The sequence below is a fragment of the Strix uralensis genome, chromosome Z, assembly GCF_047716275.1.
Source record: "Strix uralensis isolate ZFMK-TIS-50842 chromosome Z, bStrUra1, whole genome shotgun sequence".
NCBI lineage: Eukaryota > Metazoa > Chordata > Aves > Strigiformes > Strigidae > Strix > Strix uralensis.
In genome coordinates, this window is record NC_134012.1 from 14,611,771 (window position 1) to 14,629,392 (window position 17,622).

The window sequence follows — 17,622 nt, forward strand, 5'->3', positions numbered from 1 at the left end:
GCTTTACCCTCAAACTACTAGAGCTGTTTACATAAAGGGGTCATGTTCCAACCTTAAAGGACATGACTGGGAACATACAACCACACCAACTGCTGATCCCAATCTAGAATGAGGTCTTAACTGAGACTTCTGCACAGACTTATACTATATAGTATGGGGTGCAAACCTTTTTTATAGTATTACGATACTCTCTCAAAACTTTGATATATTCTACTCATTAAGCTATATCGTTCATTAATAATGCATATTGATGCAACCACAGACTGCTAGGGAACAATAAACAAGTGATTCTGGAAAAAATGAATGAGCATATTTATATACACTTGATACACAATTTCAAGACAATAGCTATATTACTTTTCTGCACAACATCCTGATCATGTAATGCACAAAAAAGCAAAGTAGCCCTAAATAGCACACCTAGTTATACAAATTAAGAATATATACTGGATTTCATATGTATCTGCTGAATACAGAGTATCAATGACACATTACATAAGTTTAAAAGGATGAGGTAAGAGAATGAAAATAGAACTCATTAGTGAGAAAACACCCTTGAAAATTCTCTTCTGCAAATATATAAAACTACTCTCTCTAAAAACATGTATTCTAGCATGTACTTTCCATATTAAAGTATTCTGATTAGTTAACAGAAACAAGTTTATTTGCTGGCTTCAAAGTAATTAAAGGTTCCTAAAGTAAAAGGTAAACAATCTTAAATATATCAATTTAGTAATACACGCTATTGTATTTGATACTCTGTAAAACAACTTTTAATAAGTAGTAAATATAACCCATGAAAATTCTGGGAGGCTTGGAAGTTGTATCTGAAGTTAAACCTTTTGAAGTTTTATTAAATTTGCTAATTATGCTAGAAATTTTCAATTTAATAATACCTTTTTATTTCTGAGGTATGCTTTCTTGGCTGAAATACGTCCACGCCTTGCTTCCAGCTGGCGGATTTTTTGTTGTAACTTTTGCAGCTCCTCTTTTTGCAAGTATATAGGTGTTCCCACATCCTCTTTTTCAAGCATGGCTTCCATACTTTCGTAAGTGTCATAATATACCACTTCATCTCTCTTCTCTGTTTTGAAAATGTCAGCAATGAAAAAGTAAAATCAATAGTTTGTATTTCATTAAGCTTTTGTTTTGTTCAACAACCCTCCCACTGAGTTGGAAGATTTAATGTAGAAGAATGCTATCGTCCTTTCAGAGGACTATCAAAAATGTCAGAGGAAAAGCACTGAACAGCAAAGCACTGTAGGGCTTTAAAGTTTATAGGAAGAACAGAAATTAATACCAATGAAGCACAGCCTGGTATTCAGGTAAGCTTGGAGCACTGAAAAACAAATGCAACTCTTAAGTGTACACTTGTGTCTGTAGCCTAACTTGATCACAATGTCCACACATGGTTTTGGGTCTGATACAAGGGACCCACGATGTGCAGTAATATCCTCTGGTCTTTACTACAAAGTTGAGGATATACAGACTCTTTCTGAACTCTTTGGCATGAGATTCTTCTGCCACTACTGACTATTAATTTCATGAAAGGGGAATTGGACAACAAAACACCAAAAAGTCTCTCTCAGGAGGTTTCTGACCTCTCAGTCACTGCTTCTGCTCAAAGGCAGCAGAGGGAGGGTAACTTCAAGGCAATCCTTCAGAGCATTACAGGCCTGAAAAGGAGGTCATTACTAAGAGTTTTATCAACACTCATGATTTTTAGTCTCCTGAGTATTTAGTATAACATTGAGCTCATTTCTTAATGCTGCTTTCTCATCTCTTGCCAAGAAGGAAAGAGTGATGATTATAAATCCTTGCACAATGTTGGGATGAAGAAGCAGCAAAGGCCTCTTGTTCCCTATTTCACTGGCATACTAAGTAGGATTTTTTTGTAATACACCAAGAGGGATATGCATTACTGCTGGCTGGAACAGGCAGATACAGCTGGCATGACTGTCAAGTATCTACTCTGCAGCACCACCAAACCTTCTCATTTCAACTTCATCAACTACTTTCAGCAAGACCGTAACCTCCTCCTTCTGCTACTAGATTATTTGGGGAGAGGGGCAAGGTTTTCTTTGGTACACTGTCCATTTTAAAAGCTGTTGTCACTTCATGTTATTTGTGTGTACAGTTTCTGCTGCAATCAAAATTCTGATTATTGTGCTAATTTCAGCTCAGCAGAAAACACGGCAGGACCAGAAAAGAAAGCACAACACTATATTAATTTTAAAATAAAAACTAATTAAACCAGACCAACTAGATTTTTACTTCAGTGCTCAGTTTAAAAAAGAAAATCCATAAAGTTTCATCCACATGTAGCACTGCCAAGTCACTAGAACCCACTTTGAGACATCAGTGGATAAAAATAAGATTCACAGCTAACAATTGCATTTTGCCATGCACTTATAAAATGGGGAGAATTTACATGCAAATTTAATTTTAGAACACTTCCATGTAGAGTTAAAGGAAGGAATTTACAAGTGCATCCACGCCAAAACCATCTTACAAGGATGTATAAATAGTTTGTATGGACAGGATAAGACTCTTTAAAATTCTAACATAATAAATTCACATTTTGTGAATTTCAGTGCAGGTATTTACTTAATGACAGTAAAAAACTACTACTGTTTTTTATAATATGACAATCTATTATCATTTGGTACTTTTCAGATCCAATGTGCTGAGTTTGTACAATAAAATGTTTTTCTTCTAGCTTACAACCAACTGGCAGTCAAATCAAATCACACTCACTCTCAAAAAATTCTGTTGGGACTTCACTAGTAGTACTGCTGATATCCCTTGCATCAAAACAGAATGCAAAACTCTGAAGTATCTCTACTCTTTGACTGTATTGGCTCTGCAGAGAATAGCAACAGCCTCTACAAGTCACTAAGACAAATCATATAGATGTGCACACTTAAAAGGCTATTCCTTTACTGACTATAAGTACACTTTAAAAAGGAAGCATAAGAGAAGATGCAACAGACCACTTTTCTCTTTGACAGCATAGGAAACAACACATATTAAAAGACCACTATATGTTTTAAATGCTTTCATTCAGATTTGGTGCTGAACAGTCTTGAAGAGATGTAGCCACTTCAGTATCACATTCTTCACTTTAAGTGTTCTATCCTCTCCACCTAAGTAAAGTCCGAAGAGGTAATTTCATCCTTTGAACAAAATTCCCACACATTTAAGAACTGTATTTTTAATTTTCTGTCCCATGGGATATTAGCCATTATTAAAAAACAGTAATTACTTCTAACATAGACAGCTGTCTTTAACAGAAAAAACAAAACAAAACAAACAACCCTTTTGGATTTATTATTAAAGAATACAAATTTAAAATAGCAAAGGAAACTAGAATAGTGAACTACTTTGTTGCTGGGGGGAAGGAGAAGGTTGGTTGTTTAGCTGACTGGGGATTTTATTTTGGGTCAGGTCATGGGGTTGGGAGTTTTTTTTGAGAGTTCTGGCAAAAACATTAGTGACAAGTCATAATGACCTATGATGTTTTTACAGCAGGACTAAACTCTTGAGGGCCCTTAGGTTTTACTCTCACTACTACATCAAAGAGAAAGGATTTTGATACACATTCTTTCTCAGCCTCCTGTTCAAGGGATTTCCTTTGGTCCACAGGTAAGTAAACCATACCATGTCTTCAGTACCAAAATTTGATGTCTGATTTCCCAAGTACAGAAACTATCTCTAAAGCACTAACTAGCTCTCCACAGAGGCACCCACTCAAAGCTGACACATTTCTTTAAGTCATTTACAGAGTTTTCAAACCTCATCTTCCATACATGCAGTTGTTGCCATTACAAGCCTAAAAGAAGGAGATTCACATGACAGCACTAAGAATCCATAATACCTGTTTTCTTTTTCCAGGGGTAACTCACAATACAATCCAGCTTGAAATCTCTCTTCTTAAATGACTTTTCTAGCCATAACAAAATTTGCTATGTAAGCCCTATGCACTAAACAGTAAAACAGAGCTGGTGTGAATAAAAGCATAACTATAGAAAGGTCCAAAGGACAGAACTGGATTCAAAAATGCTGTATGATTTATCTGTACCATTTCCACAGTTTGTAAGTACACAAGGTATAGGAGGTTCTGGAAACTTGGGGTTTGCATCACTGCTCTAAATCAGTGAGACAGCAATGAAGGCAATGGCAAGCTTCAAAGTTTAGCTGAAGGACTCTGATTTGCAGGAATACCTTTTGAAAACCAATCACTTCAAAGAAATTAATAATACTAATACAAATTTTTAATGAGACAAGTCCAGTAATGAAGACATTTCTTCTTCCCTGAATTTAGTTTTTCAAAACTTAAGCAGTATCTTACATGTTTATTTCCAAACACAGCCCCAAACTTCTGTACGTGTATGGATACACCTTATGAACAGGCATAAATTTTAATTTACCAGTACTTATGTTAGAAGCTCCAGTTCTCCACATGATAAAGAATCTGTTCTCATTTTATTCCCACAGGCTTTATTAGACTCTTAGGAAGAGAATTATCTTTTATAGATTATGTCTTAATTAAAATGCATAAAGCACCTGACATCAGTCTTCTGATGCTTTCAAGTTGTGCTGTCAGCAGCAGCTCTTCACATTTCAAGATCTCAAACTGCACTTCATATAATTGAAGCTGTAGATCATAATAATCAGCTTCTAACTGGTCCAAATGAGCAATGGCTTCTGTACCACCTTTCAGGCTCTGCATCTAAATGAAAAGAGAAAAAAAACCAAAACAAACACAGGATACTGAGGAGAACAAAACCACAGACTTTACAATTACAGCTAGATACAGTCTGGTACACTAAATGTAACATGTTAAAATTTAACACATCAAGAGGATAAGATAGGTTTTGATCAGCTACACACTTTCAGACATCTTTAATATCTGATATTTTTTCTATATGGCAATAAAAAAATCCATGGCATTGGATCACACTTTCTCACTGTCCAAGTGACAAGTCATACAGTGCATAGCGTGAAACATCCCTACCACTCTTTTAACTCTACTACTTGATTCTCTGAAGATACATAATAATATTAGTATTTTCTTATCTTCAGTCCAAAGAGTCTAAAAGTTGTTTTGCTAACTGCATCTAGAAAGCTACAGTTAAAACTCTCATTGAAGCTGAACTGAGGAAAAAAAAAGTGAAAGGTGATGGAAACAGGGATAATTACATGCACTGATCCTCTTCTAATTACAATTTAACTAAAAGAGTTTCACTGTTTCTGAAGGCCTTCACAGGAGAATGAAAGATCTAAAGTATCTATATATATTTTAGCGTTTATTTGTGTCATGTGTTTGACACAGAAAAGTGACACAAGACACAAAGAAACTGGACAAAAACCATCCTCTTTTACTCTGCCAAACAAGATTTCACTGCTCAATACAGTTAGCCATTCAGATCATATTTAAGAAATGCCAACATGTAAGAGGATCTTATCTACTGTCTCACTTTGGAGGGAATTCAAAGTCATGCGACTCTACAGCCTGCATGCAGAAGAGTTAGGGCCACATCCAAGTGCCTGCTCAGAAAAATGTATCTCTGATAGTTTCTCTCAGATAATGGATGAAAGTAATTATAAGTATTACTGGGATTTGTGACCTATCTACCTTACCACTCTGATGAAATGCAGTCCAATTTCTGTATTACAGACATTCAATCATTAGAAAGGGATGTCTACCAAGCAAAAATACACGACCTAGCAAAGTATACATTTTAAAAAGTATTTGCTAGTATCTTTTTACATTATGGTGGTTTCTTCAATGTGTAAAACTGTATCTGTAATTAATAGCCAGAAATGAGTTTCCTTGGGCTTTATTAATCACACATGTTTAAATATACCTATACTAAACCAGAAAGATATCTGTACTGAATTAAGTCAAAGATCCACCTTACTCAATACCCTCTTTCAGACAAAGGTTAACCACAAATATACAGGAAGACGAAACGTAGTAGGCAGTGCAGTGAACCCTCCCTAAACTGTTTCACCAGTGTCTAGTACAGCTTGCAGCACAGCTTAAGCCACAGTGCTGCCTTTTATACAAAATAGACTTACTGGATTTTACTTCATAAATCTGTCCTATCCCTTCTTTTATAGCATGTATGCTTTTAGCACCTGCATCATTATCTGTTGACAGGGATTTTCACAGCTGAATTAAACACTAAAGAAAGAGTTCTGTATATTATGCTTCTTTCCATTTAAGACTGATAGACATAAGACCTGTGAATCAATTCTTGTAATGTCTATTTTAAAAATTTCTTCTACTATATTGTATATTTACTGAATGCAGTTTTTGTGTATCAACTATTAAGCCAGAAAGGCTCATTATGTCCTTGAGTAACATAAATCTTACAATCAATAATGTGTAATTTACATGTTTCAGTCCAGTGTGACTGGTGCTGGATGGTGTTTGGTTTTTAATTTTTATTTAATTAAGGCAACATCATTCAAACTTATACAACAACCAAAAACTTTGTCAGTGAACTGTGAAATTCACTCAAACTTATGCTTTTTTTTTCTTTAAAAAAAAGATGTTCCCAAATTTAAGCCCACAGACTTTGTATAAAGACTGCAAAGAGACATAAACAGGCCATCTTCAGAAGTATCAGCTTATCAAGTTATAGCAGCTCAGGATTTCATTCAGCTGCACTGGTGTCTGCCTGACAAAGGACCTGTCTGACAACCAAATCTTAGCCCTACAAGCACACATTACAGATGCTGCCAGCTACCTGGTCTGTTTTAGGAGTACAACATCACTATATTCAGTGTTTAAGTGCAACAGCAATGGGAAGTTAACGCTGTCATATGGTTCTCAGGCAGATATCCTAGCTACATAATACCCCCTCGTGAAAGAAAAACGGGGACCTTTAATTTCAACCATTTCTGTTAAAAACTTTATGTGAGATACTATATATGTGTGATAATTCAAATCAGTGTCATTACTCCTGGAAAAATGTCACCATTTTTTGTTAAAAATTTAAGAGTGGTTCAATTCTTAATGTTACAAGTTCCTCTCTAAGCTGTACCAGTAATTTCCTGCATCCTTGGTAGGTCTCAGACTGATCAACATGGTGAACGAAACATGAAGAACTTCAACATGAGAATGTTACAGGAAAAAAAACATTTTGCAGTTGGACAAAGAACTAGAACTGAGGCGATCTGTGTTCAATTTCCTGCTATGCCCCAACTTCCTGCATTAACTCGTAATGGCCTCAAGCTGCGCCAGGGAAGGTTTAGACTAGATATTAGGAAGCATTTCTTTACAGAACGGGTCGTTAGGCGTTGGAATGGGCTGCCCAGGGAGGTGGTGGAGTCCCCATCCCTGGAGGTGTTTAAGGGTAGGGTCGACATAGCACTGGGGGATATGGTGTAGTTGGGATCTGTCACTGTTAGGTTAATGGTTGGACTAGATGATCTTCAAGGTCTTTTCCAACCTAGGCGATTCTGTGATATTTATATAATTTAATCTCTCTGACCCTTATAGTCTTTGCTGTCTCATTCATACTAAGTGAATAACTTAAGCGGGCACTTAGGTTTCTTAATAGTTCTAAGGCAGAAATACATCATCTGTAAACCCACATATTGTTAATAAAGATATAACAGGTTAAAACAGAAAGCCTCTGACAAGAACTATGAACACACGCACTAAAGGGGTAGGTGACAAAATTCAGAAAACAGCCAAACATGGAATACAGACATGAGGGCCATCAAATCCAGCTTTCAGACAAATCTAAAATTAACTGCTTTCAATAAACTGAGTTCTTAAAATAATTTCCATATTGTTATTGTTGTTCTTATTCTGCTTTTGTAAAAACAAAAACAAAACAAAAAGCTTCCACAAAACTCTGTTACTCCCACTAGAAGCCCATTCCACATACTCTCTCCTAACTGCCAGGAAACTTCTTCCACATTTCCAATGTACTCATAATCAAGTAATACCATTTGTTCTTGTGCCAGTACCGAACAGCAACACGCGTTGCTCTTGACTAATATTTATTCCTGTTAGCATTTTTGTGGAGAGCAATTTTGTATCATCTCAGCCTTCATTTTATTTGTCAAAACAACTTCAACTTCTCTTGCAAAACAGACTCGCTGTTCCTGGCATCCCTGTGGTAGCCCTCCCCGTAACTGCTCCAGTTAGAACTAATCTTTCTTGGGTGATCATAAATGTGTGGAAGAAAGGTAGAAAAGAAATCTGACAAGTCCATGTGCAGTGACACTAAATACTTCTCCCTTTGCTGGAAATACCTGATATGACAGATAAAGAACATCTGCTGCTGTACCACTCTGTTGCATTGGTGGCTCAATCTCATTGCTACCAGTTTATAAGATCGTTATCATTCTCATCTGCTGTCATTTACAAAGTAATTAACTGGCAGTTCATGGTAAAAATGAATATATATATATATATATTAATAGCTATTACTAAATTTTCTATTATCCAGCCTTTTAAGTAATTGGTTACTGTTCGAACAGAAGTCATGTTTCAATCTACCCCACGTGAACCCTGACTGTTCTCTAGGTCAGGTATTCATTTTAATTCATCACTGTTGCTGTCTGAGAAAATTCAGAAGAAGGGAGTAAAATTCAGAAAAAAAACCCTCAAGTCTTTCAGTGTGAATATGGAAGCTCATCCTCAAAATCAACAGAAAATAATTTTAAAGAATTTCTAAATTATTTTAAGGGAAACACAAGAGCACTCTGACCACTCATAAAAGGCAGACTCTTACTCATACCTAGCAACTTCTTGGAACAAAAGTATTCCTCCAACCAATTAAAGAGTCAACTATAGTCAGGCCATGATACTACAGGATACAATATTACAAAAAATGAGGTTAAGATGATCACTCACAGTTAGTATCCTGGGCAATCAGAAAAAATTCAGACACTGAAAGAAACATCTTTTCCCCTTCAAAAGTGTGTGCCACTGGTTTTATAATTTTTTTTCTTTTCTAAGGCTTAATGTTCAAAAATTCATAGACAACCTGCTGAACACCAACAGTGTCCTCATAAACAGTTACATCTGGTCTTTGCTCTGAACTATCATTCTTTCTTTTTTAATCCTCAACTCAAACCTGACAAATTAGTTTGTTATTTTAGTCCTTTTAAAAGAATATCCTGGTTTTATCTGCTGTCCCTAATGTAGCTAAATGGTTTGACACAGAAGGTATTTCAATTCTGCAAATATTTTCTTGATGGTAAGATCACAACCCTTCTTCTGCAATATGGTATTCCCAGTCACATTTGTCACACCCAACTTTGTGAACTTAGGGTTTTTACATTCTCAAAGCAAAATAAAAGATGTTTCAGAACAGAAGCTGGTCCTCATATCTTCCCACCACCATGTTTTGCCCCAGAGCTCTCTATACCTTATAATACACCATCCCAAAGCACCATGCCCTTGCATGGCCATCAGATGTTCCTCATTTCTCCATCCCCCAAAGCCCCAAACTCTCAGTTCAGAGACTTTCACCCACCTATATACTGCAATGCCATGCAGCCCCTAACGCTTTTGCACATCAAAACAAACAACCGCTCATTTGCCAGACTGAGATCTCATTCAACAGAAACCCAGAGGTGGCCTCCACTGGGAGAAAAACAAGATATGATATGGAAAAGATGATGCATGGCTGCTCTAAATATGTAAACATAATCAATATAATACTTCCAATTAGTACTGCTGGATTCTCTCATAAACTCTTAGCTAAGGATGGCAACAGCCTGATAAACTCATGTTTCCAGGCAACTCTTGGCTTTCTAAATCTAAAGAGTGTTGAAATAGAGCAAACTTTTTATTTTCATGCTCTGGGTCTTGCATGTACTCCCTCTTCCTTGCAGATCAGGCTGTCTTCTACAGAAGCTCCTAAAACAGGCAGTCGATCAGGCTTACAAAGCTACCAATCTATACAGTGCTAAAGTCATGAGTTCTCTGGATAACCTTTTCATAACAGAGCCACCGGTTTAGTTAGATTTTGCTGAAACATTTGAAAAGTGCTCTAAAAAAAGGCAACTGATTGAATAGAATGTAAATTTATATTAGGATGACAGAAAGTACTTAGCACCAAATATCCATATGATAGCAAATTTTAGAAGAGAATTTGTAGCATTTTTGCTTTTGAGGACATCTCATAAAACCCAATGAATGTGGGTTTTTTTCTGCTAAGACATTTAAACACAGTTTAATGCATGCACTCTTTCCTCATGAAAGCTGTAGCTGGCACAAACCCCTTCTGGAAGACTGCCTTAATAATTAGGATAATCAGGACAAAGAGAATGCAGTACAACAGGCTAGTCATCTGTCTATTTACTAATATTCAGACACCTTCCATCTGGAATGTCAGAACTATTCAAAAAAGGTGGTCATGCCTCTGACAGCTAAAGTGTGGAGATTACATAGCAGCAGATTTCTGTTCTATCCCTTCTCTTCATTTTATTCATCTCAGTGGATAGCTCTAAATAGTTAACAGTAAAAACTCTCTTCCTGACTAACCAGAAAAAGGTGAGAAGAAAACATATGTAAAGTGGCGTAAAACCCACCACACCTACATTGCAAACCTCATTTGTCTAACATGGTAGAGTGTAGTAAAAGTTTAAATACTGACTTTTATTAGTAAAAGCTGAAAAATAATGACTTTCAAGTCTGGGTTTGTTTTGTTTTAAGTACATCAACACTCTTCAAGGTATAGTTTTTTTCTTCATATTTTATTTTTCTATTTATTGGTATGAAAAATTACCTCCTCTTTCAGTGCATGTTTCTTCTGCTCCAAACAGATTTCTTTAGCACGCATCAACTGCAAAGTCTCCTTAGAAACCGCATACTGAAGCTTTTCCATACGTTCCACTGCTGCTGCCCATGCTGCCTTACCAAACTTTTTCTGGTCTGCTCGCATTCGGTCGTACACAGCTACAGAAAGCAAGAAAAGGCAGACAACTTACCAGTCTACTCTTCAGATCACTAGTGATTCTACTGAAGAGACAATGCACACATTTGTATCCAAAAGCATACAGAGTTCTCCTAGCAGGGAGTAGTCATTCTACAGAGTACTTACATTCAAATCCAGGACATAAGTACTCTTACGATTCACGTAAATATGCAATTTAGCTATTTGTTGATCATTTTATCATTATAATTCCAATTTTTGTATCCACAGAGGGACCATTCTGAATATACAGTACCTGAACACTTGAACCACTGGTTCAGAATTCCTGACTTAAAAATCTTTCATTAATGCTACCACGTGGTCTTAAACTGCATCCCAAATTTTCCTCCCTTCTGAAAGCACCAATTATCAGCTACTAAAGTCTCCAGTTTCCCTTAATAACTTCTATAGTGCAGTCATAAATTTAAACAAATCTGTGAAGTGAAAAAAAAATTACAATTTAAAACAAAAATTTCAGCTTGACCTTAAGTGTAATTTTGTAAGAATACTAAATTAAATTTAAATAACATCTATCTTTTAACACAAAATGCAGGTTGCTTCACAAAATTACTTCAAATTAACTAAACAAGTTATAATCTGATCTTAATATGCAGACACAAATAAGAATCTTTTCAGGAAGACTTCAGAGTAGCAGGAGTCCCTTGCTTGATTCAGATTTTCTATTCTTGAACCCCAGACAACATCTAGGCTGACACACATGAGATTTTCAACATTTTTAATATATAGAACAATCACATGATACTGTACACTTAGCTTTGCAAAGCAAAAGCCACAAAGTCACACAATCAAAGGGGGTAGCATTCAGTCCCCAGATGCTAGAAGATATTACATGCTGCTGATAGGTAATAAAAAATACCTTTATGTTCTCATGTGGTTTTCCTCTGCCATCTTTTAGTATTTTGGTATGTAAGACCACCCTGTGATCAGCAGGAGGCCAAAAAACCCCAAAACATTACAAAACAGGCAAGCAACCTGTATACCAAAGGTCTATGGTTGTAAACAGTCTCCAGGCATTTCATTTCCCAGTGTTTTTCCCCACAATCCTGACTGCTGTAAGTAAAAAAAGCATGTGAACGAAACAAAAAGTAAGTAACTGTAAACATATGTTCTTTTTCAACTAATGGGGTATTTTATTTGCTGCCTTTGTCACACTAGAAAAGGAACCAAAATGATTAAATACATTTAGAATTTTCTCTAATTAAATTCATTCCAACATGCTTGAACTGGTTTAGTCACTTTTTCAAAATGAGGTGGAGTTTCATGTTATCATCAACTTGGGTTGTCACCGAAAGGAATCATTTTGTAGTGACTGCTTTGCTTGAGGCAGATCTAGTGGTCATGTAGACGGATGACAGAAAACCTATCCCTTAAAAAATATTTTCTGCCCAGGGTACAGCTCATTTATCTGGTTGTACGACCACTGTCACCGAGGCAAAGAAAGAAACAGGAACCCACAGTCAGGCAGGGACATAAACTCTGTCAGTGGTAGCCCACAGTCAAACTAAAAGAGGTGACATGAAACCCCATCCTCAGGTGTGTTTGCCCTAACAAACTCATTATGTAAGTTAAAATGGTACAAGGATGAGAGCGCAGATGTACACGGCAACTCATATGACCCAGTTTTACTGCACCAACTCTTCAGTAAAACTGCTGCATTCTTCAAGCATAGAAATACCATGAGGATTTCTGAACCGAGCAGCTTTCACCAAGCAGTTAAACTGAGCTGTTGCTTAATATTTAGAGCTATGGAAAGAATTACTGAAAGGCAGGGGAGACACGAAAAGGAAATTAATTGAAAGGTAATAAACACTTACTATGGTTGTCTGCCATATCCAGTACAGAAGACAGAATCCATCAGGGACTCTATGCTCCCAAATCCTTCGCAAGTGTACAGTGCAGCTAATACAATCACACTGAGAAAGTGGTTGTGAAACTTTTATTGAAAATCTCTATTTTGCTCACTACTGATGATGTTCTGGAAAAGGCTTATTGGTGAAAGATTTGAATAGACATAGAAGAAGAAACAACTGGGAATGACAGCTGCATCTTCCTCATGGGAAGATTGATGAAAAAAATAAATCACAGTACAATACAGAACATGGTAAACATTAAACAAATTTTTAAAGATCTTTTATCTGACGGGTAGGATAGTAGAAAATAACTACCTTTTTGTGTTTTAGCTGTTATTTCAAAGTATTTAACTGTAAGATCTTGAATAGAAAGCACGGCCATGTGGGCTTTTCTCTGCCAATCAGCATCTTCTTTTTGCAGACTCTCAATTCTTCTGGGGCCCAGGTAGTCATTCTCTATCGAGATCTGAAAAATAAATCAGTCCATAATTAACAACACAATTTTTGTTATTGTTGTTATTGTTACAGGAACCAGTTTCAGGGTGGCTAAGAAAGAAAGAAAAACAAAAAAAGAGAGAAAACTACCAGCAAATCAAAACAGCTTCTATTCAACAAAAAAACCCTCTTAGAAGTGCTACTTTCTGTTGAAAAAGTTCATCCACGGTTTCATTACTATTCGTACTGGAAGCAAAAAAACCTCAAATGTAAGTCTGATTTGTCAGTATCTTTTTGTTAAACATCTTAATACCTTCAGATAACAAGCATGCTTCACTCAGGCTTTCTTCCAGCCTGGAATATTTCATTCTGAAGTGAATGAATGCTCTTCAGACAGAACAAAGCCGGAAACAGGGGATGTGTTGGGGTAGTGGTAAGTAATCATCAACATTTTAGAAGTTTTCCTTTATTATAGGTGACTTTTTAAAACATATTTTCCTAGTGCCTCAGAGTTCAAATATCTTTCCAGTGCCAAGATCAAGCCAATTTCATCCTGAAGTGACAACTATCTGAAACCAGTAAAAGATTTGGAGTTTCTTTTAAAAATTAATAAAAATGTAGCTTTCTCCCCAAACTGGAAATTTTTACACACTTTTAAAAAGTTATCAAGGAGTCCCACTACAGACAACAGGCTATATTTCTAAGTAATTAAATATTTAAGCCTTCTCCTGCAACACCAAAGCCTTAATTTTGAATATTTTTCATTTATATCAGTTAAGAAGACACCTCACTAGTATAGACAAAAAAGCGCAAACCGAAAAGTGCTCATAATCTTATATGTCCCCAGATATTTTAACTTGAAGTTCTAACGTCTCAAATACTGATTTTGATTTCACAAAGCTTCAGTCTGGTCTCAAAGAGCCATTCCACTCTATAGTTGAACAGCAAATGACGGGTTTTTAAGCGACTGTTCAGGATCTACCTCTGCATATCCCCTTATCCCATCTCTTACAGGGATGACTTTTATAAGTAAAAATATGTAAATGCCTTCTAAGTAATTGTTCATTTCTTAAAAATGTTTAAAGTAGTTTAATAATGTATTACAATCTGCTACTTATATATTTCCAAAACCGTTTGAAAGGTAACAGGCAAAATAAAAATGTGGACTAATGATAAGTAAATAAACATTTAATAGATAGGTTGTAACATGTAATTTGATGTAGCACATATTATCATGATACCCACAGGGAATGCTTATGAGTGGACAGACAAGAGTTTCCGAATAAATGTCAAACTGTATGTATATACCAGTGAGTGATGACTGAAGTTAATGCTTTCCATTTACGCAGAACTATGAAACAACAAATTCCTTTGAGAAATGGGATAAAAACCAATACAGTTAAGTCTTCCTTTTCTATTCCTTGGTAAAGATGAGGTAATTTGATACTGGAATTGATATAGGATCAATGAGTAATGTGAGTAATGTTCTTGTTAGGCATTATTTCTAAGAGTAAGAAGCCACAGCAAGGCACAGATAACCTAAGAAGCCTTTGCTTTTGTAATACCCATACAAGTATGCATATTTACATGCAGCCACAGGCAGATGGTCACAATCCTACAAAGCTCTAGAAACTGGGGGAACAAGGAAGAAGACGGGGTTGTAAATGTTTGTAAGGATGGACCAGTTCAACTTGGTACTGCTACCAACAGGTATCTTCCCTTTATGCATCCGTTCATATATACATTCATAGTTAAAAGACACCAACCAACACACTCCACAAATTACTATGGTCTGGAAGGAGGTGCCCAAGTAGTTGCATAAACAAGAATAGACCAACATCATGCCTTAAGCCTGCAGCAACAGTGGCATGCTTAATGAAAGTCTGAAAGGAGTCCCTGAAAGATACACAGGACAGAAGCATTTCCCTAATGCTGCTTGAGCTGATCTGCCCTGATGCTCAGCAGTCTTATAGCCTAAACCTACACAGCTTGTTATCTGGCAAGACAGTCGAACTCTTAGAATTATTGAGCATGAACATGAATAGATGAAGATTCTTCTTGAAGTGTCTTGTAGTACAATCAAAACACCAAGGTACAGCTAATGTTCATGTTTGGACTTTGCATTCTGCAACCTGGATAAGGGACACACAATGTTACATTTCTGAAGCTATGAAATGATGGAGGAGGAATCAGGCAATTTTGGCTGGGATAGGATTAGTTTTCTTCATAGTAGCTAGTATGTTGCTATGTTTTTTGATTTGTGCTGAAAACAGTGTTTACACAGAGGCAAAGCCTTTTCTGCCTCTCAGTGAGTAGGCTGGGGATGCACCAGAAGTTGAGAGGGGACACAGCCATCACAGCTGACCCCAACTGACCAAGGGATATTCCATACCATACGGCATCATGCTCAGCAGATAAAGCTGAGGAAGAAAAATGAAGGGGGATGTTCGGAGTGATGGTGTTTTGTCTTCCCAAGTAACCGTTAGGTGTGATGGAGCCCTGCTTTCCTGGAGATGCCTGAACACCTGCCTGCCAGTGGGATGCGGTGAATGAATTCCTTGTTTTGTTTTGCTTGCTCGTGTGGCCTTTGCTTTACTGATTAAACTGTCTTTTATCTCAACTCATGAGTTTTCTCACTTTTACCCTTCTAATTTTCTCTCCCATCCCACCAGGGGGGAGTGAGCAAGCAGCTGGGTGGGGCTTAGGTGCCAACTAAGGGAGGACATTCTCATTGTTTCAAAGGGAATGTCTATTCAACAGTTGAAGATGGAATCTAGGTGCCCGTGGAGAACAGTTTTTGACAGGTGAAAAACTCCAGCTGCCTCTGTAAAACAGGGGGCTAGCTAGGAGCTGAGGATGAACCTTAAACTGAAAAGCTTGCTCTATTCACATCCAAAACTGCTGGATCAGAGTACACTGTTTGTTCCAAGCTATGTCAGCCAGAAGCAACTGAGGTTCAAGGTGACAAATTCAGAATGAGAAATTTCAAGAATACACAAGAGCTGCAAATGCTCAGAAGATCCATGCTCCTGGAGTAACAGTCCTCAGCCAGAGATCTTCGTTACTCTTTGGAGAGTCTAGTTAAGTTCAGGATAACACACACGGCAACCTGCTGCCAGCAGAAGGCATCTCAGACCATTCATGGGGCAGTAGGAGTCAAATGAGCCAAGAAAAATTCAGGCAAGTTAACTGTCTATCAGCAAGCCAGGAGCTTAGCAGTGCGTATTACAAACACAGGTACTCTTTTACCTAGAGCAGCCAGAGATATTCTCATGCAAAGGGGAAGGAAAGCATTCTAGTCACTTTAATACTTCATGAGCGGATGTAATTTTGGGAAAAGCAGACTTGTCAGAAGGAGACTTCAGAAAGGTATTCAATGAACACAGTCTGCACTGTGTCCTTGAAGACAGGTCCTTGCTTCCCAGCTTTGTTTCTATTAGATCAATGACTTTCTGGGTGGCAGCACACTTTAAGACTCCCCTTTGGTTCTTGGAAGTTGCTGTCTCTGGGGTCTAGCTGTCTGCTGCTTCCTGCTTCTCCTAGCAGGCTTGCAGTGCTCCTGCTGAAGCTTAGTTTTCTGGTCTCACCTGACATACACATCCCTGTGGCCTCTGAGAGCCTCTCCATTGACCTGAACATGCTCCAGTGCTCCCCGTGAGAAAAGCAATCTCTTCCCATCCAGCCAGTGCATTCTACCTGATTCAATTTCTCCATCAAGAAATGTAACAAAGAGTTTTTTAAAATAAAATACCAGTGTAAAAGAAAATACTGCTAGCAACTTTTCCAAAGATAATTACTGTCGTTCATAATAGCTGTAATAGGGAGAAAAGTTGTGGAAGAAAGACAGGGAATCTGCCTCTGGAGGCTGCAGCTTATGAAGAACAGACAGCAGCTTTCCTCCCCACCTACAACACCTTCATGGTGGAAGTGACCATCCTTTGTTTATCCTACTAAAAAATTAGAAAGAAAAAGGGAAACACATGTGGACCATTAAACAGTAACATGAACAGGCTGATGAGTTTTGAAGGTTGCTTTCTATATCCTCTTCAATAATTAATCACCTTGATGTAAGACAATAACTCTCATTATGGTATTAAAGGAAGGCCTTACATGCTTTCTGCATTCCATTACTGTTTGCAATGCGTACATAACATGTTTATGCTTCATTTTGCTCACTGCACACCTTTATGATGTCAACATCTTTTCTTTTTATAGTCCATAAAAGAGCACAGGTCATTATAGAGACTAAATAGAAACACATTTTTTATATTACTATTGTCCATGCTAGATACGACTAAGAGAAGGCACCAAAGAATTGAAATGGACAGAGTGAGGAACGAAAAACTAAGTGCTGTCATCTAACTGAC

General features: G+C 37.1%; 1 protein-coding gene across 3 annotated transcripts in view; it reads right to left on the minus strand.

Moving 5' to 3' along the window:
* Positions 1-17,622, minus strand: part of JMY (junction mediating and regulatory protein, p53 cofactor) — a 70,175-nt gene that overhangs the window by 21,268 nt on the left and 31,285 nt on the right. For all 3 annotated transcript variants that reach the window (XR_012627179.1, XM_074856697.1, XM_074856696.1), the window contains exons 3-6: positions 13,136-13,286; positions 10,764-10,933; positions 4,567-4,732; positions 897-1,084 (exon numbers count right to left, since the gene is read on the minus strand). Coding sequence is in view for 2 of the 3 variants with exons in the window: in XM_074856697.1 (XP_074712798.1) it covers positions 897-1,084; positions 4,567-4,732; positions 10,764-10,933; positions 13,136-13,286 (675 nt within the window). In the remaining variant the exon portion in view is untranslated. The remainder of the gene's footprint in view (positions 1-896; positions 1,085-4,566; positions 4,733-10,763; positions 10,934-13,135; positions 13,287-17,622) is intronic.